Source organism: Callospermophilus lateralis, chromosome 16 (assembly GCF_048772815.1).
Source record: "Callospermophilus lateralis isolate mCalLat2 chromosome 16, mCalLat2.hap1, whole genome shotgun sequence".
Lineage (NCBI taxonomy): Eukaryota > Metazoa > Chordata > Mammalia > Rodentia > Sciuridae > Callospermophilus > Callospermophilus lateralis.
In genome coordinates, this window is record NC_135320.1 from 31,653,274 (window position 1) to 31,679,361 (window position 26,088).

The 26,088-nt window shown below is 36.8% G+C and overlaps 1 protein-coding gene across 6 annotated transcripts in view; it reads right to left on the bottom strand.

The window, feature by feature from the left end:
- Positions 1 to 26,088, bottom strand: part of Ncoa2 (nuclear receptor coactivator 2) — a 262,018-nt gene that overhangs the window by 43,111 nt on the left and 192,819 nt on the right. For all 6 annotated transcript variants that reach the window (XM_076836320.1, XM_076836321.1, XM_076836324.1 and 3 more), the window contains 3 exons: positions 8,407 to 8,510; positions 4,433 to 4,610; positions 1,325 to 1,513 (listed from right to left, as the gene is read on the bottom strand). In XM_076836320.1, coding sequence (XP_076692435.1) covers positions 1,325 to 1,513; positions 4,433 to 4,610; positions 8,407 to 8,510 — 471 coding nt within the window. The remainder of the gene's footprint in view (positions 1 to 1,324; positions 1,514 to 4,432; positions 4,611 to 8,406; positions 8,511 to 26,088) is intronic.

The following is a 26,088-nucleotide window of genomic DNA, read 5'->3' on the forward strand; positions in this document are numbered from 1 at the left end:
TGTTCAAATTTTATTTTGAGACAGAGTCTTACTAAGTTGCCCAGGTTGGCCTAAAACTTGTGAATCTCTTGCCTCAGCTTCCCAAGTAGCTGGGATTACAGGTGTATGCCACCACACCCAGATGTATCTTTTTTTTTAACTACTGAAACACACCCCCAGTCCTTTTCTTTCTTTCTTTCTTTCTTTTTTTTTTTTTTGAAAAAGGTTCTTGCTAAGTTGCTTAAGCTAGTCTCAAACTTGTGACCCTCCTACCTCAGCCTTCCAAGTCAGTGGCATTACAGGTTGTGTTACCATGCCCAGCAGCAGAACCTTTTTAATGGTGCTTTAGAATATTATTATGGAAAAATTAGCAGCCTTTACTTTTGTTGTGTAAAATAGAATAAAATAGTTTGATGTTCCATACTTAAGCAAAAGCTTAATTTTGAAGTACTATGTATCATCTACAATGGCTCTGATAATTCCTTTCCAATAACAATTAAATTTTAAAATATTCACAGACTTTAAATTATAAGTATTAAATAACTAGTATTCAATGGCAATTACAGTTTGGGCACATTCACTTGAACCTTATATTCTGATGCTGACACTGGTGACTTCACTTGATAATGAACTTTTGATACTAGAGAGGTTCAGGTCCAGAGGTCACAGCCACAGAGTTGGTAAGTGGCTGACTTAGGAGTTGGTCTATCTGATAATATAGTCCTCCACTAGTGGTCAGAAACATCCCTCCAGTAACTTTCCCCCTTCTGCTACACATACAGAATGCATTGTTTAACACTGTCTTGTACTACAGAGAGTGTCATTTTGCTATGTGGAATGGCTTGCTTAGAGGGTGGGATCACAGGGGATACTACATCAACAGTTCTTTGTGGGGAACAGCCTAGTGAGCTGAAACCTCTCTATCCTTTCTTAAGCACCATTCTATTACTGCCCATTGTGAACCTGGTGTCCATGGGTGAGCTACACAGATTTTAGTAGTCCCTTTAAAGTAATATGTGGCTATTTAAATTTAGTAGAAAAATTAGGCCCCGTACTTGCACTATTGACATTTCAAATGTTCGATAGCTACATATAGATAGTGGTTGCAGTGCTGGACACTGAAGATATGTCACCTCATCACTGCAGAAAATTTTACTGGCCAGCACTTTGTAGAGACTTAAAAATTCTTATTTATCTCCCAAAATAAGAAAAAAAAAAAAAAACCAAAGATCCTGCTTCTAAATTTTTCTTTGTGTGACTACTAGTTTTAGATTATTAAATGTGAAAGAAGTAGCACAGGAGTAAATACATAAACATGTAACATGTCCTGAACGTTTTGTCTGACCTTCTCCTTCTTCTTTGATGGACTTTGGTTGAGAGACAGCAAAGCACTGCATAGTTTCATACTTCTGGTGTGCTTCCTGGTTATCATGACCTTCTTCTTCTGAATCAGGTAAAGGTTTTACCAGCATCCGGCAGTTGAAGGTATGGCTGTTCCGCCTAGGAGGTTCGCCAGACCAAGATCCCCCATTCACTGACAAGGCAAAAGCAACCCAATATTATAAAGAACTAACATCAGATTCACAGCTGGTGAATTATCAAAATGGTGTAGGAAAAAAATAGTTATTTTACTTGAACATAGTGCTTTATGCATTTATAAGTACTTTCAATAAGCTGGTGGGGGGGATTCTTGAGTTAACAGTTTAATAAACAGGAAACATTTGGGGATTTTCAAAATGTCTTCTACAGTCCTTGCTCTTCACTCTGACTACTTTCCTTCAAGTTAATGCCTAGATTATTTACTACTAGAATACCATGGTTCTTATTTTTGGGGTTTCCCATCTTTGATTTCTTGGAAATTTACTTCAATCTACTTGCATTCCAGTTTTAGAAGCATTACCCGCTTCCCTCCACACACACTCAAAACTATATAAATGGTGTCAACTATTGCATGCACAATTTTTTTTAAAAGAATTTGGACTTGCAGTCAGGAATATGAAGGCCATTTCACATAAGTCAAGACCTCACAGATTAGTCCCATCTCATCCATCTAAGCAGATCTTGCACATTCCCGACTCCTCCCCATCTCCCACCACTCAGTCCCATGTGGATACATGCTCCTGCTGCTACCCTACCTAAAATCTCAGGCTGTCTCCATCTGTCCCTCCAAAGGTACTCATGTACTATGGCTAGGATCCTCTGTAATAAATATTTCACCAATTACAGACACCCCACAATACCTCCTCTTACAGATATTTCTTTACTAACATTTTACAGAATTTTAGTGTATACTTTGTAACTTGATGTTTCTGAATTAGTCTTGTAGTCTTTCTTCTTTTGTGTAAACTTCTTCAAGAAGACTGAAAAATCCTTGAAGACACAGTGTTAATGTATTTCTTTTCAAGTGAAAAACTACTTTACAATCTTCTATTTTAATATCAAAACTAAAAGATGTATATTATTAATTCAAGAAAGAGATATTGAACTAAAGGAAAGACATCATTTTTCAAAAATACATTAGAGAAAATAATAAAAAATATAAAAGAATGACTGATTTAGGGTATTAAAGGATGTTTATGAACTAGATGAAAAAAAAAAAGGATTCCCGTACAAGTGTTCAACTATTAGAAAAGCCAAAATCAGAATCAGTACTAACTCATTTTAGTGCTCTCTTCACCATTCCCCATATTTTATCTAAAACTTTTAGGACTAGCAGGTCAGTGAAATAGGGGATAAAACCAGGGTGAGCCATATGAAAAGCAAATATGCCCTCCAAAGTCACTAGATAGAGAGCACCTTGGACTATAGTTGTTATAGTAAACCCAATGCCAAATCCATGGACACTAGCTATAGAGGAATGAAAAAGAAAGAAACCCTAGAAAGAACATTTTTTAAAAAATCAGTTAATTGTAAGAAATTATTTTAAACTTATAAAGGGAACCACATATAGCTTTATGTCTCTGTAGACATTTGTTAAGTTTATTTCAGTAAGAGCATTTGTAAAGCTTATTTACATAATGGAGACTACGTAGAGCAATCTAAAATGATAGGGAAAGCTGGGTGTGGTGGTGTATGCCTGTAATCCCAGTGACGTGGGAGGCTGAGGCGGGAGGATTGCAAGATGAAAAATAAAACAAAATAAATGAAATAAAATGATAGGGAAAAGAGAATTCTTAACTAATTCTGGTTAATAAGTAAGTTGAAAAATTTTTTAAAAAGGTACACTATAAAGTAAGGCAAACAGCTCTTTCAATAAGTGAATTAGTAAGTACAGGTCCTTTGAGGAAATCTTTCATGAAATTACTGAAGAGATCTAAAAAAACACATCAGTTATGTGAAATAACAAATCCATTTTCTTGCTCATTTACTAGTGAATATAATAAAGGGATCCCACACAAATATTCATATCCTTTGTATGACTGTTGCAGTCACTTTGAACAAAGGGTTATCCTCAGGCAAAAGCTAGCCAGAGTGGAATTTGAAAATGATCTTTTCCTATTTACCGTGCTAACAATAAGACCAACTAATATAAACAGTCTAAGAAAAAGAACAGAAATACTTGCCAACTCAGGACCTGACCTTATTCTGTATTAAAATATGCACATCTTTTTATCCGTGAAGATGTTCTTAGCATCATCAGTTTAAGTGAGAATATTTAAAAAAGAACCACTGAGTAAGTGGGAACAGCATACTCTTAAGGCGGCAACTAAGGTGGGTCCACGCTGTGAATCATCCACTTTAAAATGTGGCCCTTAATCATCACACACACTTTTGGGTAGCATCTCTAAAATAAGATGAAGAAGTTAGGAAATTTGAGACAGAGTGAGTGGCTAAGGAGGCAGTGCCTGGCAGTGACACATGCTGAGCCACTAGTGAGTCTCAAAGAGCCGATCTGGGGCTATTAGGCTGATACCCTGAAATATCCTGCCACTTGTTCCTTAGGGTGTGATTTTTAGAACATCATACATACATACATCATAACGTTTTCACATACAGGACTCAAAATAAGCTGAATTTCAAACTTCTCATGACCTTTTACTTCTCTGTAAAAATGGACAAATTTGAGCTGACATTGGCCAGGATGCGGCAATTTTTCACCTTCTTAAAAAAAAAGACTAAAAACAAACTCCATGCTAATAGTTGCCATGAACACTTCCCATTTGAATCATTTTCATGTACTTAAATATAGGGTCAATGATCATTCATTCAAGATGAGCATCTGAAGATGTGCTTTTTCCCAAGACTTCTAAAGTTTAAATATTTAACACAAGTGCCTCTTAAAAAAATGAACAAACAACAACAACAACAACAACAACAACAACAACAAACCCTATTGGGTCGCTCTTATCCCCAACTGATGACTGCAGTTCTATTCTACCCATTCCAATCAAGACAACGTGAATAAGAGGGGTGCAAGAGGAAGGAGAGGGAGGCCCAGCAGACAATCATTTACCTATAGACTTTGGCAGCAGGTTTTTGACAAATTCAGTGTGGTCCCCAACATGCAGGATGCTATATACACTTTTGTTCATCAGCTCTTCTTGGTTATACCTTAGATACTGTGTCACATTCTCTGAAACAAACACCACGTTGCCTTCCAGGTTCACTACAAAGAAGAACCCATCCAGGGCCTAAGGGAAAATTGACACAAATTATGTTAGAAAGGATGCAACAAAAAATTATATGCAATTGCTAAGAAGGGAGTGATCTCTTTAAGGTAAATGCTTAATTCACCAGTAGAGAGAAAAGAGATCTCCCTTGCCCCTTTCCTAGTTTTCAGAAACAATTAACACATTTTCTCTTGTGAAATAGAAATTATTCCATCTTAGTCAGTGGGAGACAGCCCACTACATCACTGTTTCTTGTCACAAACTAACACTAATTCTGTTAATTTATCAGGAGATAATTATTGCCAAATAAATGTACAGGTGTTTACCTACATTTTCAAAACGAGATTAACGTATATAGGGCCAAGAACAGCTTTCATGTTACCATACAATACACAGTCATTTTGCTCTATAGTTTTTCATGTTTTAATAGGAGAAGTGGTCAGTGATAATTTTTTCTCAGTTTAAAAATAAACATTAAGGGAAAAAATACCCACATTTTATTACTTTTAAAGCTACCAGAGTTTAAACAAAAAGAATTGCAGGTAAACTCAGGTCCTCAAAGAAATATTAGTCCTTTATTGTTTGGTGTGCGTGTGGGGAGCGGGGGTGGGGACTGAGGGGGGCGGGAGAAGGTGGCGGGGTAGGAAAGGGTACCTGATTTGGCCATGGGACTTTGGCACAGTCTGTGCTTATTCGCTAGATTATCAGGTGGATTCCTAAATTACCTACAGAGCAGCAGCATGCTTCTTGCAATGGTTCATAGTCTCACTCTTATGTCATTTCAACTTAGATTAGGGAAAGGGATGAGGAACTTAATATCATTTCAGAAAATAAAGATAATATTACTAGCTATTGTGAATGTTTACTGTGCCTTATACACGTTGTGCCTCATTAATATTTTCAACTCTGGGAGGAATGTTTATCTTCACCAATTTACAGTAGAGAACACTGGGCTGGAAGAGGTTAAGTGAATGTCCAAGTTAGTGGCAGGGATATGAAACCAGGCAGAACTTATTTGAAAGTTCATCGCTCAGGGACTAGCAGCAGGGTGCTCTCCTCCACTATTTACTGCTATTTTCCCTCACATCTGCATTGGCAGCAAAAAGGCTGGTGGGTTCAGTGAGTTTCTCCTGGTTACATTATCCTTCTTTTTCCTTTTAGAGTCTTGCTGATCAGAGCCCTGTTGTAATGGGTCAGATGAATGATCAGGATAAGGAAAAGCTTGATGTTCCTCAGGGCCACCTGGTCTAGTCAGTTTATACCACTTAGTTTCCTTAGGATATAAGTTTGTTATTATTTCTAACATGAATGTACATGGGTATGTACATGTAGGATGGGACCTGAAGTGTTTACTTTCTCCCTAATTTGTTTTTTCTTTATTATTTAACAGGCTCCTACTTCGTGAGCTTAGAATACATGCCATCTTTGTTGTTGTCATTCTTTTTAGTTATACATGACAGTAGGATGTATTTTTACATGCCGTCTTAAATTCTGTTCAACACACAACTAAGTACTTTCTCAAACTAAAACTGATTATAGAGACAAGTGAGAGGTTCCCCTTCAAGAAAGATGTAACACTACTTGATTTTAGGTTTTTCTTAAATATTCTGTCAGTTTTTCTCACTGTAGGCTAGCATGAGGGACAGGAAAGTAGCCAGTTGATTAGCTATGTACCAGTGTCCCCTTTAAATTCACTACTTTAAATACACATTCAACAGGGATTTTCATAATCAGATTACCTATGTTGTTTTCTACTGCTTTCTATTATGGTGAAAAGACTGATCTGTTGCCTAATAAAACTGAAAGATATAATTATTTCATCTCATAAAACTGTTTGTGTTTTTATAAAGCTCACCATGATATGCTCTGATGAAAAAAGCTGACATTTGGTTTTGTTGCCTAGCAACCACTATGCTATGATGCAAGCATGAGTGTGCATCTATGCCTAGAAACAGCTCTGAGAGAACGTTTTCTCTGTTTAAATGATTACCCGTCAACAGGGATAGATTTAAATTTAAACCATAAGTCACTAGATTCAAGCACTATCTGCCTAATATATTCAGCACTAAATCCTGCTACATAGGTACTTGCTTAATACACTGTATTCTGAGATTATTTTGAAACAAACAAAAATGTTGGTTTGATTTTATGAGATCAGGCCCACTAACACCCAGCAATCTGATTTCTTCAATTAATGAACTCACTTTCAAAAGGCTTGAGTCACACAGTCTAGTAGCTACTCCCATGTATTTCTTTTTAGAAGCCTCAAAAGTCTTCCCAGGAGTTGCCACTCTAAATTTCTCCCTCCAGACATAATAAATACACAGGTATATGGAAATTTCCCAATTGTAACAATTTAGTTTATCATAATTTTCATATCAATTTTATTTGTAATTCAAAAGTTTTTCCAATGGAAATTATCTACTTGCTTTCATGTAATTCTAAACAGTCCACTTAGTTAGTTTTTATTATTTGCTGCTAAGATCCGAGTGGGAAGCAGCACTCTGAGCCCCTCCACTGCCTCCATGAGTATGGAAAATCAGGTTAAGTGTGTTTTTGTCTTTTCCTTGGAAATTGTGGTTGAATGTTTTCAAGCTAGTGATTCAAGAGAAGATAAACAAGAGCCAACACAGGGTCATTTAAAGCCTTTTGGCCAGCAGGTCCAGCCCCAGGGGATGAATTTTGTCATTTCTAAATACAAAGACCTGGTCAAATCTTTAATCTTCTCTGTCTCTCCCTCACCTCCCACCCCCAATAATATGGCAGATTTTCACAGAATTAGATTTTCTAAAAATAAAAATCATCTTATGCACCAACTAAAAAAAGGGGGTAGGGTGATAAGGTTGAGAGAGCATTAGTTATCTTTGTCTTAAAAACACTAATTTCTTATATATGGGAGGTTGCTGCAGCCAGCAGATCTAGAATGATGATGCTGCAAAGCTTCTGGCCTCGAAGTGCTTTTCAGCCTCACCATATTACCAGATGAGCAAATCATCCTAAGAAACAACATAATTTATGTTTCCAGGTTCCTGTTTCTTGTTATATATTCACTGGCATTTTTCCTCTCATCTTACCATAGCCTACATCTTGAACTTTAATTTTGGAACAGGTAGAGCAAAACATTTGATGTTTAGTACTAGTTAATAAAATAGGAAAACTGGATGCTACAAATTCTGAACAGTAGCTGGTCACAAAGCTTTCCAAAGTTAACAAAGAAGAGGTTCACACTTTTGTTTATCCTAGAAGTTCCTTCAGCTTAGTATTTCAATTTTCATGTTTATGAGATAAATGAGCTAGTTTGAAGTAGCATACATAAAAACATAACCTCTTTGATTCTACATTTTAAAAAAATGAATTATAAGAGAAATCATTTAACATGCAATTCTGTTCTAACTACTTCAAGTGCTTTATACCTATTGGTTCTAAAATTTTTACTTGTACATATACACCGAGGAACATGGCTTATATAAAATGTAATAGGAGTTTGGGAAATATTTTCATACTAAAATATAATAAGCCCTGTGAATATAGTTTTCTAAAGTCAGTGCTTAACTGGCAATTAAAACCTGTCAATTTATATTATAATCTAGTTAATTTAATTCTATATTGTTTATTTCAAAAATATATATGCTCACACAAAGAGCCAGAACACAGGTACATACACGCATACTACTAAAGCCATATGTTGTAGTATTAGTGCAGATTTTTCTTAAGTGATATTCACCTGTAATCAAAAAAAAAAAAAAACAAAAACAAAAACAAAAATCACACGACGGTCAACATTTTAAAATAAAGAACCAAAATGAGGGTAAGCTACCTCCAGCATCATAGGCCCCAATGCATCCTTGTCGATGACGCCTTGCCCTGTAGATGACACATCTGATTTCTGCACTTCATCTATGTTGGCAGCTGCTGCTTTCTCTGCAACAAACATAAGTATGAATTAAATGGTGGGGCTATTTCAAGGGCAGAGTGACACAGAAATATTTTTATTATAGTGATTTTAAAAAATCTCAAGTGGGATCAGATATACCTATAAAAGAGAGCACATACACACTGCCCCTGGACAAGAGAAGCATCTTGAAGTAGAAACTAGACGTTAACTTTTCACCTCCAGAACCTGTGGCTCTTTCAGACTGCTAAGAAAATGAGTTTAGAGGTTTCGTGCCAGTCCCTGACAGACACTTTTTCTAGATTATGAAACTGCTAAATACTATGGCACAACTGGTTTCTACTCAAGAGATTCCCCAAACTAAGATAAAGGAGGGTCTGTTATTCAAAATTCAATGGCATAATCTGAGATATAGCTGCACACATTTGAAGAAGAAATAAGAAAGAGTTCTGACCTGCTGTGGCTGCCCCACTTGACTCCACAAGACCTTCCTTGAGTCTTACTGTTCTACTTTTGCCACATTCACCTTGAAAGTGACTGGGAAGATCTAATCCCTACCTTATCCAAGGGATTTCATGATTTAAAGCAGAGGGAAGAAGAACCCTGTCCACCTTCCAAGGAATATCAATAGCTGTCCTTTGATCTAACAGAGGTGCCTGGCCCATGCTCTTGGACTGAAACTCTAAGGAAGCTTTCAGACCTACATGGCCAGGAGCCATTCTACTATGGATAACACTATTTTATAAAAAAGCTCACAGGAGAGAGATGCATATTTATCAAGATATGTGTAACTAGTTATTTCTAGAGCACCAAAAGAGTTTAAAGTGTAACAGATATATATCAACAACCTGCTAGAAAAACAATGCACCAATTATTTGTACCTGAATAAATTATATCCTTATTTACACTGCATGTTATCATTGTAATGAAAATGCAAAAACAACAACAACAAAAAACCCCCTGTAACTCAATTTAGCACTCATAATCAAACAATTTAGTACTCATAACTCAATCTCCCATCAACCATAATGGGCGATGGGCGATTTTATACAATATTTTAAAAATCTGTAAAGTCTAGTTTGTGGAACCTAGAAATAATTAGGAATTATTCAGATTCTCCAAATCTTGTTGCTCCCAAGCTTCCATGATGTATATTTATCAGTGAAAAGGGAAGATGACTTGTGTAATTCAAGTGCAAACTCAGCCACTTGGTAGAAGTACAACTCACAGCAAAACACTTTTAAGGCTTTGGTTTCCTTGTCTCCTTTTGGACATCAAATTGGATCAAGAAAAAAGGGAATGACAGATAAAATACACTTTAAAAACTACAAAAACTTCATACATTTGGTCACAGAACTGTTTTGTATTGCGAGAGCTTAGTAAGAGAAACTGAGCTGTTTGCCTCTGTATATCCTCAGAATTATCTTTCTGAAAAACTAAGAAAATTTAAAACAAAAAACTACGAAGCTGTTTATAAATCTATTAGGCTACAGTATTTATATTTACTGCTTCTTTACTGAACTCCATGTGTAATTTCTTTGTAGAACTATCATAAGCAGATTGTACCTAATTTTTCAACTACTCTGCTACCTTCCATATTTACCTCCTTAGATCTAAAAAATTGTGACTGTCTATAAATAGATATGACTTGTCCAGTAGCATTCATAGCTCAATACCATGCAGACGTGTCAATCCTTAACTTTCTTTTGGCCACATTCCCTGGTCCTTCACTACTAGGTCCTGACTCTCCGTGGGTGTGGACTTGCCCCAATTCCTGAGCCAGTCCTTCCAGAGAAGGCGATATCAAGGGTCTCCAGTGAGAGGAACAGGACTGGCTCAGCTGATTATAGCATGTCTCCTCTTCCCTCCATTTTTTTCATGGCCCAAAGATCCAGAATAATAAATGTACACGGGGATATATCTTCTGTTTTTTGGCCAGTTCACCTCTGAGCTAGAGATTTTTCCTCAGGTTCTGCTCACTTTCACATCTGCCAATACAGAGTCAGGACTTAAGCCATCACCTCCCTCATCTAAATCTGGTGGACATTTTGCTGACAAGCTGGCCTGGACTTTTCTCATATATCACACTGATATCCAGGGAGTCCCCTTGGAGGTGAACAGGGCTTGTACCTCTTAAATGGCCTGCATTATGAAGGTCTTTGCATGCCTCAGATTAAAGGCTGCATGAACTTCATCAGTACCAAATCTCAAAATCCATGGTACTGATATTATGAACATATGTGGTCCTGCACATTTTCATTTATTTTTTTGTCTTTAGTATGGTGGCAGTCAGTGTGGAGGAGCAAGTCTGTAGCCTTTGCTTTGCATTTTCACCATTTACAGATGTATCATTCTCCTACCAGAAACATCCTTCAGCAGCAACAGTGATTCTTAAATTGGAATGCTGTATGTGAAAAGACCCCTCCCCAGGGTATCTGCCAGAATTTGCAGTGGGAGCATGCACACAGATCAAAGGCTTTCCTTGCATGAGAATCTGATACATTCCTAAGGGGTATCCCCACTCTCCTACCTTCTGCAGTTCTAAAACAACACACTATAAGACAAATTTCATTAAGTGGGGGGACTATCTGAATCCTCTCAACAGCTAGTACTGTCCTTATTTTAGAGTAGGTTCTAACTAAACATTTGGCATGTGACTGACAGACTCTCCACCATCACTAATCCCAGGAATAAGTGAAGTTGAAGGTGGGGGGAAAGAGGAACCATTTTCCCACTATTTGCTTTAGTGGCTGTTCAAAGTACAGGGAGAAGACTGGAACAGGGAAGAGGTGAGCAGAGTCAAGGAACCTGAAGGCTAAGGATTCTTGGGGGAGAACTGGTCTTAAATAACATATCATTTTGTTTCAAGTTATCTCATCTCTCGGAGCCCCAACTTCCATTCTTCCACTATTACAACTTGTCATTTCATTCCTTTCAAAAAATGAATCTGGACTAGGAGTAAAGCTTGGGGTAGAATGCAAGGCACTAGCTAGGTTCAATCCCCAGTTTTGCCCACAACAAAGAAAAAAAGGAAGGAGGCTAAAGAATGGCCTTAAATTAGGTAATTGCTGGGGGAGAGTGAGAGATAAAGCATAAGCTGCTTATCAAAAGGCAACACTACTGCCATTGGCCCCTAAAAACCTCAGGGTTGTCCTATGATATTCTGATATCACAATAGTTGTGATTTATTGCTTTCTATGGTGTCTATACTAATGCTACATTTTAGGGTAAAATAATGTTTGTGATAATCCCCTATTATTGAATCTTTAGAAGATAAATCACTAGACTTGGTGAGGTATTTATATTTTAAGGATCTGATTATGATTCTTAGGACCTAAATTCATCTATTAATATTTTATGTGGAATTTGTAAAACTTAACAGTAAAATAACTCCATCAGACAGATTCCTAAACAATGATAAGTCCTTATGTCTGAGCATTCTAAATATTCTAGCAACATGCTCAAGCAAAGAATTTCATACTTTTATCAGAAGATATATTGAATCAGGACCAATTGGCATTGTATTTCATTATTAGGAATATACAGATCAGGTATAATTTGGGATAAGGACCTAAAAGTTAAATCAGGAGATGATCTCTATCTGACAAAACATGTGTTTAGGGGTAGTACTAGAAAATTTGGATAAAAATAATTCCCTGAAAATTATTTATAATAAATTACAAATATGCTTTTTCTCTTTTTCAAAGAACGTATATTTAAATCTTTAAAAGAAAAACAACAACAACAAACAGCATATAAAACACGTAACAGAATGAGCAACCTATCTGAGTAAATGAGGAGGTCCAAGAGTGCTTTGGGTGGGTGCTGAGTACACAGCCCGTAGAAGTGGAGTATACAACCCTTGCTGGCTGAAAACTCACACACTTCAGTCAGGAAGCCAAAACAATTATGAGCAAACCAGATGACAACAGTAATGGGCTAAGCTGCAACAAACAATTTTAATTTCACAAAGTACAGAAAAATGGCTGGACATAGCTGAAAATATTTCATGTGCGTTAAAACTGAGCTGGAGTCCACGGGATATGCAAGTAGATGGCAACAAGGAAATGAGTGGAAACGGATGTGTGCCACTGGGTCACTACCTAGCCTTGGAAATCAATATTTAGGAATACTGACAAAAATTTCATCTAATCTGGAGCTCTAGTAACCTGACTAAAAATGAGACTATAGGGCTGAGGCTGTAGCTCAGGGGCAGAGCACTTGCCTAGATGTGTGAGGCACTGGGTTGGATCCTTAGCACCACATATAAATAAACAAATCAAAGCATTCTGTCCATCTACAGTTACACACACACACACACACACACACACACACACACACACACACACAAGAAACTACAAATATTTTCACAAGATCAATTTGAAATTATATTAGTGGAACATAGAACGTGACTTGAAAGAAAACTCCAACTGAGTCTGTAGATAAATTGCAAGAGGATTCTTAAAAAATATTGCAATTTTTACATATATGCAATTTATGTACATTAAAAGAATGAGGAATTTTTATTACTATGTGAACAAAATAAATGAGCCAAGGGGTAAGAACTTGGGGCATTTCACACCTGTTCTCAGAAGAATGTTCAGAATATGAATATTTTCTAACCAATTTGTTATCTATTTTTCAATTCTGTACTGAATTTGTGCTTTGATCATTTCTCAATATTAAACATAAATCAACAGTACGAAGAAATAGAAAACACCCAGAAATATGGCTTTACCAAATTAACTGGAATCTAAATTAAACTGGCACTAAATTGAAGCTATTTGGGTACTTTTCATGAAATAATTGCCACTTCTCTTCAATGTTCGGTTAAACCTTGAAATTAAATAGGAGGAGGCGGAAGGTTAGGAGAAGGAAGAAGAGAAGGACTCCTTTGAGAATACACTATTATGTTAACGGGACATATACTGGTATCTTGACAGAGCATTTCAGTAACGAGTATGCTATTTTTATGTTCCAGATAAAAATATGCTTAAATCCTTAGATATATTTATACTTCTGTAAGTACAGCATTACTATACTGAAACACACTATTTAATATTTTTAAATTAGGCAGTTTTCTCAGCGGTCACAAACTATATTTAGTTTTCTATATTTTGCATCCATTAACCATAAAAATATATTCTGTTACAAAAATATCCTTCAGTAAACTCAACAGTAGAAAGCTAGTCCCAGAGTTTCATATGATCACAACCTTATGAAATTCTCATTATTACAGATGGAACTCTTGAATTGGAGAAAGAGATGCTAAAATTCAATTTTTCAGAGCCTAAGATTTCTCCTCTATGCTTTGACTTCATCATGTCTTCCATTATTCTTTTTAGATAAAGAATATGACCTAAGAAAATTGTAATGAAAATGATTCTATCCTTTTTTTCATTCCTATTAATTTCTAAAAATCAGAACATAGCGCTTTTTTTTTTTTTTTTTTTTTTTTTTTTTAAGAGCAGCACACTTTACAAATGCAAAACCCTGAGTGGAGAGACCTGTCCAAGGATGCCTGTCTAATCTTTCTCTAACTAGCCTTTCTTCCTGAGTGGCTGCTTCGAGAACAATCCCTCCTGGTCCCCTTCTCCATTTGCCTGCACTCCAGAAATCCAATACCAATTAATTAAATTTCCAGTTTCAAAGCAAAGAACAAAACCCCATCTCTTTAGGGACTGTGTTAAGATGAACCATACCACAAACTGGGGGGAAAATCATTAATATAATATTCCATATTTTTATAAGTAATTATTATTCATGTTTTCTCTCAGAAAAAAAGGAGAGGTAAATAGGGAAGCATTTGATCTCTATAAATATAAGTGATTTAAAAATACAAGGAAATACTCCTTAGAAGAAGCTTGATTAAAATGCTTTTTATCACTGGCATACATAGGTATAAATTTCAAAGTAAAATTCCAGTTTTTTGGTGAGAACAGCAATAAATCAAAAATTGATCCTGATGAAAAATTACTTTATGTGTAAAAAAGTACATTAGATATCTGTAAATCATAAAGTAGTGTTTTGTTTTTTTAAAGACCTCTATACATTCTTCTAACACTGACTTTCATTTATCACAGAGTTTATTAGGCAACTGCACTGAGAACACAATCTCAGAGTCTTTCCTCAAAACACTAGGAAAACGGAGTCCCATCCCTTCACAGGGATGGCAGTCATGGCTCAAGGGACAGCCACATGATTTTTCTAACTCTAGCAGAGCAGTGCCAACCACTACTGATTACTCGGAAACCTACATGCGGTTTCATGCCTGCCCATTACAGGGGAAGGGTGATACTGCCATTATGGCAGAAGCTAATATTCTTTCTTTCTTTCCTTCCTCTTTTTGGATCATCTGAAAAGGCTGGAGAAAAGTTGTGGACATTGGCCTATCTTTTAAAAAAAGTCACAATTCAAACAAATAGCACTCACTCTGTAAAAATGCATCAACTGAAAGAGAATCCACAAGCGATTTACACATACATTAAAACCTCTTTGCACTGCCCATGTTTAGATCTCTGACATGAAAGCCAATTAAAAGTTTAAGTTATTTTTATGTTCGGTCAAGCATGAAGATAGTTGCTTTTGCTGAGGCTGTGTCACTTAAAGCATTAGAATCTTTGACTAAAATGAACCTGATACTTCGTCGAGGTTTTATAATTAATTCCACTGCTTCAAAATTGGGTAAAATCACTCACCCAGAAATCTATCAATTTTTCAGCGAACTGATGTCAAACACAAGTCTAATCACCTCCACAACAAATTTTAAGACTCTACTGGGAATACATCAACAATTGCCATCTTTTTTTGCATTTAGAAACTGGATGGCTTCAGGTGAAGTGACTGTCAAACCCCAGCAGCAGTGAGACCCATGCAGAGCAAAGAAGTCACTGAAACAATGACAGGCGGTTTCTGGCCAAGCACTATAGATTAAATATTACAGGAAAAGTTATGTAGCATCTCAAAGGTTCTAGAAGGTAAAACGAGATAATTATGCATCTGCACCCAACTAAAATTAGAAAAGCTGCCATATGGCTCTGTGAAGCCAGCAGCACATTCTTATTCATTAGGAAGCATTCTGCTAACATAAAAACACAAGGCCCTTCCTGTGCTCTCCAAATGTGTTTATCTTTTCAACATTAATGCACTATATATCATCGAGCTGCTGAAATCTCCTGCCGTGCATATTAAAAACGCGCAGCTGCACTTTCTTTAGTAGTGGGAGGAACCTAAGCCCCAAGTTGCCTCCCTCTCTTTCTGACATTGAGTTCCTTGTTAACGACCATGATTTCCCTTCAGCAACAAGAAACAGCAAAATCAACCAGTCTCAAGGCCATCTCCCAGCAGAACGCTCTCAAGCTCTGCTTCAGAGAAAGCAACAGACGTAGTTTCGTTTTCACCAATGGCAAGACATGACTACTTAAAGAGAAGCAACACTCATGTCACAAGTTTGAAATATGCAGGTCTGCATTTAAAATTAACTTACTACCTTATCAAGAGAGGATGGCCACTAGGAAAGACTCTGGGTGTAAACGGCTGGAAAATGCCTTTGTTCTTTGTAACTCTAATTCATTCAGCTGTCACCCATATTTATTTTAACACTCCACATTTTACCTATCAGTATTGAATTTATTGATAGGTAGAATGAACAGTGGATAATCTTTCATTGTAAACCATGTGAGTATAGAACATTTGTCCAAAGTCTCCCTTTTAGATAATTTAAGTTTTTACACTTCACAGTTAAAGTCCTGTAGAGGCTCAAAGACAGACCACAAAAAGAAAACAAGAAAGATTTAAAAAGCAGGCATACAGTAAACCACTCAGATAGGAAGAGAACCTTTGGAAACACTGCTTCAGAAGTACTATAAGTTAGCTGGGTATGGTGGCACACGCCTGTAATCCCAGCAGCTCAGGAGGCTGAGGCAGGAGGATCATGGTTGAAAGCCAACCTCAGTAACTTAGTGAGGTTCTATGCAACTCAGCAAGACCCTGTCTCTAAATCAAATATTTAAAAGGGGCTGGGGATGTTACTCAGTGGTTAAGCACCCTTGGATTCAATCCCTGGTATCCAAAACAAAAAAACAAATGAACCCCCAAAACACAAAAACAGAAGTGCTGTAAGTTAATGAACTGAAAGGCAAAAAGTGCATATCTTTTAAGTTTGTTCCAGCTGCACTCACTCATTTGATGTGACCATGGTACATTTCTGTATCTTCTACCTCCATGGACTACCGAGAGGTGAGGTCCAAATACAATGAGAACTGCTTATTTAGCATAAATTCTAACTCCTTGGGCTTAGCTAAGGTTTTAGAAGCTATCTAGATTAGGAAATGAAGGAATCATATATTTTTTTAAAGACTGAACAATGAGAATAAAACTAGATAGAAGGAAAAAATAAAAACAAAAACCAGCAGGTGTAAAGAAATTAAAAATGAGATTAAGTTATGACTCCACGCTAATTCAGAAGATTTGGGGCAGCCTCACAAAAGACAAAATTATATAAATGTTTCATTTCTTTCAAATATACATGGTAAATCAAAAGCAAGGTCAACAAAATTACACTGGAAGAGCACTAATGAACGTCTCTGATAAACAGATTAAATATGAGAGTTATATATAAAAAAGTTGTTTTTAAAATCCTCAAAGAGACTTTGGTTTGAGAAGTATGAATATTTCATCTCCCAAATCCTGTTTATTGGCATAACCAGCCTCATGTCCCAATATTCCTACAGTACACCTGGCAATATTAATGCCTGGCTGCCCTCTCTCCCTCTCTTTGAAGACTGGTTCTGCTCCAGAAGGTTCATTTCAATTAAGGAATACCCCTTACTCTGTTTTCCTGATGCCCTCTGCCTATCCCCATTCTAACACTCTACTTAATCAGGGTTCCCTTTCACTGCATTGTTGGCTCCTAGGCTATGTGCCTGGCACACAGTAGGTGTTCAAAATTTTTTTTATAGTCAGAGTTGAAATACATTCAACGTAGCCAAGATCCAAAGATCACCAATGTCTTTACATAAGTTAACTGTTTAAAGAGCTTTACTGCACAGGTAACAAAGGGGAATAGAGACTTAAAGCTTTTTGGAATCAAATATTAGGTAAAGATAGGATGAGGAAAATGGTCAGGATACATGGGATAAGGGCATCAGGATCATTCCCGTGGTGGTTAGGCCACTGGGAAGAGCCTTTAGGAAAGTCATTTAATGTTCTTTCTACACCTGAGAAATGAAGGAAAAGGGGAAAAAACACACACACATACTTAAAAACAAACCAATTTATTAATCCAGATTCTCATTTAGGAAGTTATAACCTGCTTCAAATGAAAAAGTAGCTTGGGCATCAAGGGAGTTTTTATCAGACCGGGGATTTCCCCAGTTACTCACAGCTCTTTAGAAAATAAATAAACCTACTGGGGGGAGTTCTATAAATTGTCACATTTGCCTGGGGATCTTGTACAAAGAAGAGCTTTATCAGGTTTCGTGTCCCTCCCACACAGTGTGCTGGGAGAAGCCTTGGCCTCTAAGGATAAGGTTACCCCTGAGCCAGGAGAGCCATCTAGAAAGTGTGATTAGCTAGAGGGAGGGCTGAAATCCCTTGGAGATGCTGGCAAATTCAACTTTGGATACCCAATTATGGAAATAAGCTGAATGCCATAAAGATATTGAATAACAGTGCTGGGAAGAAGGGCAGAGGGAGGGAGGAAGGATGGGCTGGTGACTATACTTGTGTGATCCTTTCTCTCCAACCCTGCCACCAGCCTTCACTTTCATCACAGGGCTTTACTCTCAGGCCTCAGCTTCACTGTTCATGGTTAATGTGGCTATGGAAGGGGGGGGGGGCGGGCGCAGGGGTGTCCCAGGCATCAAAACCATCCTAGTACCTGACCTTCATCTCTCCCCTGGGGTCATCCTTCCATGCCCAGGAGTCTCTGTGCTCCCTACTCTTTTTCACTGATGTGCACCTTGCTCTCTGATTCATTTTTATGTTCTACTTCTCAGACCTGCTTATTCTCTACACATGTTTTTCTCCCATCTGGGTTATGTCTTCCTTTCTATTTCTCTACAGACATAGGACCTGATGCTATTCTAAGGGGATTGCTACAAGGAGTTGTGTATCCCTCTCCCTGCCCCACTGTGATTCTAACAATACCACAGGGAGGTTAAAACTCTCGGCTTCATTTTGCTTTCTACCATCTATTCCCAGTCCTCTCATTCAGGCCTCTGCTTGAGCAATCATGGGAGGATCTTTTTTAAAAAGCAGGTGTTCCCAATTTAAAGTACCTAATGCAAAAATCTGACAATAGAATACAGAAACATCCAATTTAGAGACCTAAAACAAATTATGCTAAATCATATCTGAGTAGAGAAAGCCAAGCATTGATACAATAAGAGACCTCTACATAAATATGTGTAATATAGTGGTTCTGGCCAGCCAAAGAAGGTGGGGGAACACTGGGGCTCAGAAGTGGGCACACTCTTTAGGGATCAAGCAACCAGAATTCACCTCAACAAAGGCAGTGACTAGAAGGTGAGTGAAGAGTATCTAAAAAGACAAAAGCTCTCTGCAGACAGGACTAGAGAAGACTAGGGTCCAAGGTATTTACTCTCTGGGTGATGAGGCGCATGGTGGGTAGGGGGCCCATTTCTCAAAAAATTTTACAATCCCACACCACCCAAGTCTTTTATAGTCAACAATGTCTAGTACCTAAGAATTTGGTTCGGTCTAGATCAAATCTGCGAGTTTACAACCAAGGCAAAACTGGATAATTTTTAGGCAAATATTTAGGGAGGTAAAGAAGTGGTCATACAAATTAGGTCTTGTCTCAAATATCTGAGATCCTTTTCCAGAAAAGAGCTGACACCATCAGGTAGCATCTTAGATGACCTATGCCAAATTTGAGTAAACCTGTTGCAATAAAGGATCTGCTTTGTTTTGAAGGCCAAATATATACCATGAAAGAGTTTTCAAAAACAAAATTTGCTTACACAACAGAGAGACATCTGATTTGTATTTATAGGTTTTTCAATACATATACCCAAACTTAGTCCAATTGTACAAAAGGATTGCTGAATTTAGAGTAGGAGATTAGGTCAAATGACGAGAAAAAAAGAAAGATTGGGAAGTATTACAAAAATAATCCCCAGATAGACCTTCCTAATTTGCTAAAATATGATGTTTCTTTATGGTTACCAGTGTACCCTAAATTCAGTGGACATTCTAGAAAAAGAGTTTCTGTCAAATCTCCATTCAATAGTTACTTCATTTCATAATGACAATAGGAGTAGATTTAAATAAATCTTTATAGTCACCTTTTAAATTCCTTATGGTATGATCTCTCTCCAATGTAAATAGTAATGGCTGTGAATCATGAACTAAACTTCCACAACTATTTGAAGCAGTATGCAATTAAAAATAAAGCAAGGGTCAGCTTTACTCAGGTCTGACATGCCTCGACCAGGCAGCAGGAAAGGCAGTGAGGGCCTTGGAAACTGCTGGCACCTGCATGTTTCAAAACCCAGCAAGATTGAAGAGGAGAGATGGACATGATGTGCACACAGAAGTCAAAGTGAAATTAACAAAAGCCAAGATTTTCCAAGTTTCCTGAAAATGGTAACTTATCTTTTCCGTGACCATATCTTCTTCTTTCCTTTTACATGTAGTTCTCCAGCAAGTTTTGCAAATTAAGGGGAAAAATATTGTGATGCCCTCAGTAACTTAGTAATTCCTGGGAATTTTATATGGGTTATGTGTTCTCAAATACAAGGACTATACAAGTAATCAAATACATTTGCAAGAAATCAGAACAATTATCTTATTTAAAGCCTGAAAATTTGTTCTATAATAATATTTATAGTCATGAGAGATAGACATACAAATAATGAACACTCTGGCTATCCAATGGATAAGACAAAAAGAAAAATTCTCAGAAGGTGAATTATGACTATCTATATAGATCATGGAACATACCACAGTTCAGTAGCTAATAATATATACAAAACCCCCTATTTCACAGTAATTAAGTTATCCCTTATCAAATTAACTGGTTTACATAAGCTTAAAATTAGTATTGTTTTTACATATACTAGCCATAAGAGATGTTTCCAACACTCTGTAAGCATTCACATACTAAAATAAAATCATCACAAAATGTGTTTTTCTAACTTTCAATCTTAATCATCTATTTAAGTTTCCAAATGCTAGGTGATTTAGTATAATACTATCATCAAGACTTCAGAAAAGCTCTATCCAATGGTATTTTGAAACAAGTTTAGCTTTAATGCAGATGGATGTTTGGAGTCTAAGAAACCTGTTTTTGGAAGTCCTGCCTGCCACGTGATGATGGCTTACAGGTAAGGCAGATAAAGTGGCTGCAGATGACTGATAGGAGAACTGGACAGGCCCAGTTTTCAGAAGACTACAAGAGCAGTAGGCAGCCTTTCTTTACTCTTACTAGATGGGGATGCTCTCCTGGTATTTCTTGTAATTCACCTGCCCCTCAAAGGGGCTAAATACTGTCTTACATTTGCTCTTTCAAAATGTACTGTTTGTTGTGGTTTACTGCATTAGTGGACAGTGGGTTTCCCAGAGACTAGAATGGTGGCAGTTGCCAAGGAAAATATTTGGCTGCATATAGGGTTTCCTGAGAGCAAGTTAGTACATGACCTCAATCTTTCCCAAGCTTATCATAATGCCGTAAGGCTGTGCTGATTCAGCAAAGCAATCCATAATCGCTTGCAAAATGCCCCTGCCTCACAGGGATGTTATGAGGCTTAATAAAATAATGCATGTGGAACACTTTGAGTTCTATAGAAGACAGGCACTGAGTAATAACACTGCTCTGCATTCATAATTACAAGCAGTCTTACAAAGACAAGAATCTAAAGTGACTGGCTCACAAATTACAAATAAACTACAAATAAAGTACTTCAGATAACAATACAAATAACTGTATGATAGAGAAAAATCTGAAATTCTTCACGTTTAAAAATGGAGAGGACAGACTTCATAAGGCTAAGTCAAAATGAAAAGAAATAGACAAATTTCCACAACAGGAAAGAATATTACATGCCTTTGTGATAAAACAAATTGAATCAGAACCTTGTAAGAAAATACAGTTCATTACAATTATTTTTGAGATGTTGCTATTAATGCATTAAATTTAGTAACATTTCTATGGTTTTCCTACCAATAAATTTAAAATTTAAGCCAAAGTCAGTCAAACAATAATGGATTTCTTTGCTTTAGTTATCAAGGATAACACAGAAAACATAAATGTAAACTAACACTGAGATAAAACATGTATATTTTTTCAAATATAATTAAAAAAAAAACATTACAATAATGCTGCTTTTGGTCAACAGTATTTGTCTCATGGATGGAAATTTGCCTGACCCTTCTCCCTCCAGACAAGCCCAGCCAGGGGAACATGATGCATTAAAGTGCACTTCAACTGGAGTGTGTCCAATTGAGCAGGCCAAGCTGAGGTAGCAACACTGGCTTCTCAGGTGCCACCATCTTTATTGACTCGTGTCTTCTGGCTCAGCAGATGTCATTTCTGTTGGAGAATCTCAAAATTCCAGAGGGTCCATCCAAATCATTTACCATCTACACAGATATCCCTAAAATGTACCATCTGACTTGAACTGGATCTTCTTGTGAGATGGGTCAGTGGAGAAAACAACTAAGACTCCCTTAAGGGTTCACCAGACCAAACACGCAGATGGGGCAAGGAATTTTACTTTCTAATTTCTAACTGCATCAGAGATCTTGATCTCCTCAAAATAAGATTTTACAGGATACTGCAAAGTACCTAAGAAGTTCCTCAGGGGAATATGGAAGAGAACCAACATAGGAAAATAGCCACCTCCTTATAAGAATTTTCATTCAGATTTTTCTTTTCAAAATAGTAGTTTTTTTTTTTTTTTTTTTAAAAAAAAGAAATCATGATATTGGGTAGTTGGAAACAAAGACAAAAAGGACAAGCTTTGCCCTCTTTGGGGTTTAACACAGGTACACTGTTTAAGGTCAAGCCAAGAGCTAAGATGGGGTTAGTGGAATGTCTTTTTGAAGTGTGAGAGACTTACTTAAGAATTGAAAATCTGAAATTTATTGGCATTAGTTTTAGCACGAATTTAAGTATTTTATTTATTTAGCTGAAACACCCAGCTTGTGTAGAGGGTTAAGTTTAGGAAACAGCGTTGATCTGGTTGCTGAATGAATAGAGACTCTAATTATCTAAGATTTTCACTAAGAATGCTTTCATCAGAGAATGAACATGGCAAGGGCTGATTACTTAACTCAAAATAAACTTCCATCAACACACCAGGAACAATGCATACACCTCAGGATGCTAACGGGGCCTAATTAGTTCTCTGAAGTGTAGCAGCTCAAAAGAATTTTGGAAAATAAAAATGTGAAAGCTAATGATCTTTTATATTGCCCTCTCAGGATAAACCAAGTTGCAAGGAAATTAGACTTACAAGTCTCAAAAACTTAGGCTAAGAACAACCTCTACAGAAATAAAAATAATTTGCTAATTTTTCAAAGTTAAACCCAGTTAAGTGGCGGACATAAAAGAGAAAAACATGCCATCACTGAACTACAAAGGTGTCTACACTAGTTTAGTTACAGGATCCATCCTTTTTAAGAAAAGCTTGAGTCATTAACTCAGGAACGGAACATTTAAAAACCCATTGGAGACAGATCTTTTCTCTCATTTATCCTAATATGGAAATTGGGAGTTCAATTTAAGATCTTGATCTCCTCAAAATAAGATTTTACAGGATACGTGCAAAGTACCTAAGAAGTTCCTCAGGGGAATATGGAAGAGAACCAACATAGGAAAATAGCCACCTCCTTATAAAAAGGAAAGTCAAAGACAGTTGGGAGAAGATGAACAATCAAAGTGACAATGTTATGAAAGAGAAAAATGGGTTAGGAAATCTAAACATTAGAATTTTTTTTGGGAAAGACACTTTGATATGAGAACTAAAAGAGGTAAGTCTACTGAGTTTGCCTCTAAAAGAGAAACTGGTAGATAAATGACTGTGGCACAAGAATATCTGATATCATGGATCTTTACTAATGCTGACATTGAACTCATTCTACTTTCAAGTACATGGGTCATTTCAGGAAAACAAAAAATTTTTAATGGAAAATTTTTTAAACAAAAATAATTTTACTGTATCTTTTAGGCAAAGAGTGAATGGACAGAGAATATATTCTTGCAATTCTGATAATGTACCAGGTGTTCTCCCTGTCTTTCAACAGAACCTAAGGAAAGAGAGAAAAGTAGAGAGACAAAGGGGACGGGAGAGATAAACTCAAGTGGGATAAATCTTTACAGAAGTGAAAGGAAACCACAAACATTTTCTGTGAGATTAAGAGAGATAAACTGAGGGGTTTCTAAAGACCAAAGATGATGTGGAGAGTAGACAGAGACTGAAATCAAGCTTCCCTTATATTTCAAAGAACATCTGAAAAACAATTTATTGAATTTTTAAGACTTCCTGAACATTAATGACTTTTCCTTTATTATTGTACTTATTATATGCCCTTATGCTTTACTTGTTTATTAGCAGTAACAATTCTTCAACAATCTTGAAAAAGTTGTCAGGAGGATGGCTTGCTTTGGGAGGTGCCATAAAAAAACCCTGAATTTTGTGCTGCAGTGTACCAGAGAAGAAAAATCCCATCAGAAATAAAGGCATGGTTAGTGCAAGCAGGTGACCTATTATGAAGACAGGTGACCTTTGTCCAGAGTCTCTGAATATTTGCTCTGTCAGCACGAGTCCACAGAAGCCCCTGGCTTCCAGACTGCCCACACCCCCATGTTTGGATATCCCCAACCCCCCACACCAGCCCTTCTGAAACATTGCTCCTGCCCTAAGAATCTTGACTGGTGCTGCATGGCAAGCTGAGGCTTGAATAGGGAACAGGTCAGGATGGTCTACTAGAGAAACCATGAGATATGTCCCTCTAGACATATCTAAGCCAGGACAGAGCTCTCCAGGAATTATATGGATGTGTAGATGGACTGGCCTCAGGAACCTTCTACTCTGTAATACACATCAGGTGGCTGGGTCCTGCCTTTTAGGGCAAGAAGGCTATTTTGAATATCAATAAAAATAGAGCCCCAGAGGATAGTATCTATTACTTGAAATGACATAGAATAAATTTAGTAATGCTTCTAAAAGAATGTATATCTTATTTTTAATATCATCTCTCTATATTTGAAAGATAGCTAATACACCCCATATATTAAGAAGCACTCTAGTTAGAAGCATTGTTAGTAATGATAGGCTTGTAGAACTGCTTCAGGAATCCAATCACAAAAAACTGCATTTTTTTTTAAATGGAAAATACCATACCCTCTGTTCCAAACAATTAACAGGTTGAAGACTCTCCATATTTGTTTCTTAAGAAAGAATGACAATGTGGGAAGGAAATTGACTCGCAAATTCAATCATACCAGAGTGAGACAAAAATAGTAATTTTTTTTGACTATTGACAATTTCAGCACTCAAACAATATTGCAAATAAAATGTACTGTTTTTCCTCCAAATCTGACACGAAGGATCTATAAATCAAAATGCCCTTATGTTAAAAGAAAAAACACTTTAAGAAGGTGAACTTAATTTAGGGACAAAAGAAAAATCATGTAAATTATGAAAGATTTTGCTTTTCACCCCCTTTCTTTTTCCAACCCCATCAGATATAATAAAATAAACACAACACTTGGAATCTTATAAAATGGTGGTATATGCACATGACTCCTAATGGAGAAAGACTTAAGGAATCACCACTGTATCAAGCAGCATTCCAGGCCTAAGGAAGGAGAGGAAACAGTCTCCCCAAAATGACCCAGGAATTCTGTTGTCTGCCATCACACATTAACTGGGAGGAAAAAGCCATCATGGTGATGATTGTACAGAAAGGGGCAATACACCAGTACTGGCATTATTTATTTCATTTTTATTCTACAAGATGAAACATCTTATTTCCAAATGGACAGGTCCAGCGGGACTCTAACTGTAGTATAGATGATCAAAGTTCTAATATTGGAAGAATAGAATCCAAGTCCACTCAAACTGAAACCTCTCTTTCCTGGGCAAACAAGTAACTTTTCTGCGTGAGCATACTGAATTTGAGCTTCCTTTTGTACAAAATGACAAAAAGGAGATATATAGGCAAAAGTACCTTTCAAATAGGCATGGATATCCATAGTTTAAGTTTAAATATTTGAAATCTCACAAATTCATTTTTTAGGTGGAATTTTAGATTTTACTTTTTCCTTTCAGAATGCAAGCAGTAACAGACCCTATATGATCTTGTGTACAGCTAGGTACTCTTGGCTCTCAGATCCATTCCTTTACTTTTGGTCAAAATGCAATGAATACTGCAGCGGTCATAGTGATTGTCAGCAAAGTCTATCCTATCTCCAATATATTTCCTGAAATGGGAGAACATACCTTCTTGTCAAGGACAGAGCTGTTATGTATATAGAGGTTACACTGCACAAATAAGATGGATAGATAAAATGATGAGACAATAGAACATTCACTGTGACAGAAAAATTCTTCATCTGTACATAACAGGGTACAAAAT